Source organism: Gossypium hirsutum, chromosome D10 (genome assembly GCF_007990345.1).
Source record: "Gossypium hirsutum isolate 1008001.06 chromosome D10, Gossypium_hirsutum_v2.1, whole genome shotgun sequence".
NCBI classification, from domain to species: domain Eukaryota; kingdom Viridiplantae; phylum Streptophyta; class Magnoliopsida; order Malvales; family Malvaceae; genus Gossypium; species Gossypium hirsutum.
Window position 1 is genome coordinate 51,509,790 of NC_053446.1, and position 4,099 is coordinate 51,513,888.

Here is a 4,099-nt window from a genome sequence, read left to right on the forward strand (position 1 = left end):
ACTAATGCAAAGACATATATTCCCTCGACATCATTATCAAAACATTCTTAATTATTAATGGCATTCTGACAAGCTTCTGGAAACTTTTTTCGTCTCCTCTAACAAAGAGAACTAAAAATTTTAGAGATGTCTAGAAGAACTCAGAGAGAGAAAGGTGAAATGTGCTGGCTATAGGCATCCTTATATAATACAAATAGCGGAAAATAAGCTTAATAGGAAGGTCAAACACCCCACTTTCACCCTTGAAAACTGAGGCAAAACTTGCCTAACAAGATTTGAAGTCTAATTTTTTTTACCAAACGCAACTACTACCACTAATCAAAGTGGCAAAACATTGTTTGTAAACTTAAGCAACCAACTAAAGAGATCATTCAACCTCCTAAACATACCAAGTTGTCATCTACAATACTCTAGTTTAATTCCAACTAGGTTTCAACTAAACTCTAACGATACCGACTGAATTATCGTTTCCACGTAAAGCAATCGTATCACTCCACGAACTAACAAGTTCACCTAGAATATCTGGGGTTGGCGAATCGTCTCATAAAAGAGACCACCAAACCCTAGAGTTCGCCAACCTTAGAGTTTGTCAAATGGCGAATTGCAACAAGACGTCCGTCACAAGGGTGTACTAATAAATTAACGCAACACACCAACCCAACACTTTAACTGATAATTCATCCCATTACTACTATGGCTTACTTAATTATACACGAACAACAAATTGGTATGATTTATGCCGAGTGGGTTGTTACTTTCTTGCTTATAATATAACAATTTATAACTTAAACATGCATAAAAATAATTTTTTAAAATTGAATCTAGGTGTAGTTATCTGCGTAATTACTTCAATTCTCACCCTTTCCTTAAGAATTGAAATGTGTAATTGGAGTGCTCTAATTACACTTAATTCAATGAGACCTACAAATTACAATTATACCACTATGTGTAATTATAAGCAATTACAGACAAATTTAATTACTAGATGGTTTTCCAAACACCTCTTTAATGAACTTGGTGTGAGTTTTTCTTAGGCTTGTGTTCCTTTTCTTCTCTGGTCCACTGCCTGAGAAATGGAGAAGAGAAGTTTTTGTTGTTGTTCAACGAAATGAAGAAGGGAAATTAGGTTTTAACATTTTAGGGATTTTTTTATAAATTGAAAATGAAAAATATTAATATATAACATAGGTTTTTTATTTGAAATACGTGGATATTACGTGGAATTAGAAAAATTCACATTAGACTTCTGTTAGAACTCAATGCCTCGTAATTCGATGAGAAGTTTTTAATAGTTAAGGGATAGCATTTTAAAGTAAAGTGATTGAAGTGTAAATTTATTAATAATTTAATGACTATGGGTGTAATTTAACCAAATAAAAATGGAAAAAAGAAAAGTGAAATGACCAACTAATCCCTCAATCTTTGTTCAAACAGCTTCCCATCTCCATTTTGGATAAAAATCGTCTGGGTCGAAATTTGCTAAAAGGTGGGGCGTTCTGCAGAAGGTACCCAATTTCTTCAAGCTATGGAAATTTCTTTTTTGAACTCTCCTTTTTTTTTTATCTATTTCTTAACATCTATGATGGGCTTTCCCCTGAACTTTTTGCAGTAATTATTAGCATTCTCGGGGCAGCATATATTTACTGGGCAAGAAAGGTACTCAAAATCATATTTCAGTTTTCAATAATAAAAAAAACCTGTAATTGCAATGAACATGACAAAGAATTTGACTAACTCTGGATTGTTTGCCATCAAGGTAACCAGCCACTTTGGGCGGACTCTAATTTATTGCTTCAGATTCAACCAACAATGGCTCTTAATCTTGCCCCAAAGATTTCTGTCCCTAATATCAACTCCATGGAGAGACCTCAAACTAAATGTAAGCCACAATTTTCTATTACTTTTCTACCTTCCTTTTTAAAATAATTCATGATTTCTATTTATGCTCGGTTGAGGCAAACAATAGGGTTCGAATTTTACTACAAACTATGATTTGCCTCATAATATATGCTTTTAACAGTTAGCTATATTCCTTGTATTAGTATTTACATCAAATGCTTCCAGATTGACCGTTTTGTTGCTCATCAATCTCAATTATTTGTTGAACCACAGTTGGTAAACTGCAATTTAGGTGTTATGTAGTTGAACCATCTTTCTCGAGTCGTCGTCGAATAATAGCACGTACTACCACTGCCACATTGTTGGCTGTTCTGACCTTCAACTGCATTTCGACTCCATTACCAGTACGGGCCGAATCGGACGAGGACCAAGGTGTTGCAGGGGCTATTAAATCGTTGTTTGATCCTAATGAGAAAACGAAGTCAGGTAAAGTGTTGCCAAAGGCTTATGTAAAGTCGGCAAGAGAAGTCGTGAAAACGCTGCGCGAATCGCTGAAGGAGGATCCCAAGGATGTCGCTAAATTTAGACGAACGGCGGATTCGGCAAAGGAGTCGATCCGAGATTATTTGAGTAATTGGAGGGAGCAAGAGAAGGTGGCTGGTGAGGTATGCATGTATCTTCTACTGTCCTTGACTGATGAATGGTTTAAAAGCATTAGATTTCACTGATACTCTTTATAAACATCTGCATCATAGGAATCATATATGGAACTGGAAAAGGCGATTAGAGCACTGGCCAGTTTCTACTCAAAGGCAGGTCCCTCTGCTCCATTGCCAGAAGAGATTAAGAATGAGATATTGAATGATTTGAGCACAGCTGAAGAATTTTTGTAGTGCACATGATACATATATACAGCTCCTTAGTTGAAAGCAGTGTTGTTATTATTATTATTATTTTGGTTGTTTAAGTTTGATGCATTTATTTGATAAAAATATGAAAAAGTTCGATAAGGCTCACGAGCTGTTCAAGTAAAGTATTATTAAGCTCGAATTTGGTATGATAATTACTAAATCGAATTTGAATTTTTTTTCGAGGCGAACTCGAATAGCTTACAAACATCAATATCTCATTTACACCCCTAGTTATACCGGAAGTAATTACTTATCATCTAGGTCTAGGTTGTAGTACACAAAAGTAATTGTAACAATTCATTTTATTTTCAATTTTTAAAAAGAAAATTGCTCCTCGAAAGTAAAAATATTCATGAGTCGAAATAGTTTAAATTCAAATTAGGTATGTGTATTGATATTAATACAATTTATATTTTACCAATTTCGGTCTAACTAAAAATACTAGTTTCAAATTATTCACACCTTGGACAAGTTGAGTTAATCTCATTATAGGTTTTGATTATATCTTTTCTTTTTTGATACAATGCTTAGAACTATTCATAACTCTTCCACAACCCATAAATGGAAGGATAATACACTTCAACGTACTCGAACTCACATCCTCTTACATTAACAACAATACCTATACTAATCGAGCTAAGACTCAATCGACATATATATTTATATTTATATTTATATTTATATTTATATTTGTATTAAATCACTAACTCAACAACAATTAAATCCATTACTCAAAACCTTAAAAAAAACTATCCAACTAAATAACTCAACCCAAAATATAAAATTTTAAAAATTATATTTAATACAATAAAATATTTATTATATTTATTTATGTTCTTTAATATAATAAAACATTCATTATACTTTGGTAGTGTTTTTTAATATAAATAATTTTTAATGTGTTAGTAAATTAGCGATTTTTGTGCATTTAATGTATTATATTTTTTAAAAAAATTATTTTTAAATAAAACTAATCTAAAAAAATTCAAATATGGGCTAGCCGGGTATGACTCGAGTTTACCTTTCTTAAATTAGGTCGGGCTTGGACAAAAAAGTAAGTTTATTTTTCGGGTCAAACCGGATTCAGACTTGAAAAATTAATTTAAATACCTTGCATGAATTTGACTCGAACCCTATCCGACTCATTATCACCTCAAATTATAGTATCTTATCTCACCCCATCTTTCTGTCCATTTGTCAAAATGTTGTCTCTTGCATGCTCATGAAAGCCGAGGAGGAATGGAGTTAAAATTATCTTTAATGGCCTAGCTATATGTCACTTGCTTGTCCTTGATGATTGCTTTCTCTTCTTCAAAGCTACTGTGTGGTGATGCAGAACCGTCGAGAAC

General features: G+C 33.0%; 1 protein-coding gene across 2 annotated transcripts; it reads left to right on the top strand.

The window, feature by feature from the left end:
* The first annotated feature begins 1,381 nt into the window (after positions 1 to 1,381).
* On the top strand, positions 1,382 to 2,771 carry LOC107896634 (photosystem II D1 precursor processing protein PSB27-H2, chloroplastic). Of its 2 annotated transcripts, none has more exons than XM_041102345.1 (5): positions 1,382 to 1,505; positions 1,610 to 1,656; positions 1,765 to 1,879; positions 2,113 to 2,504; positions 2,595 to 2,771. In XM_041102345.1, exons 3-5 carry the CDS (start codon positions 1,810 to 1,812, stop codon positions 2,730 to 2,732), a joined length of 600 nt encoding a protein of 199 aa, XP_040958279.1. In that variant the 5' UTR covers positions 1,382 to 1,505; positions 1,610 to 1,656; positions 1,765 to 1,809; the 3' UTR covers positions 2,733 to 2,771. The 2 variants fall into 2 exon arrangements, with proteins under 2 accessions (XP_040958279.1, XP_040958278.1); XM_041102344.1 differs by having other exon boundaries at positions 1,395 to 1,505; positions 1,757 to 1,879.
* The last annotated feature ends 1,328 nt before the right edge of the window (positions 2,772 to 4,099 follow it).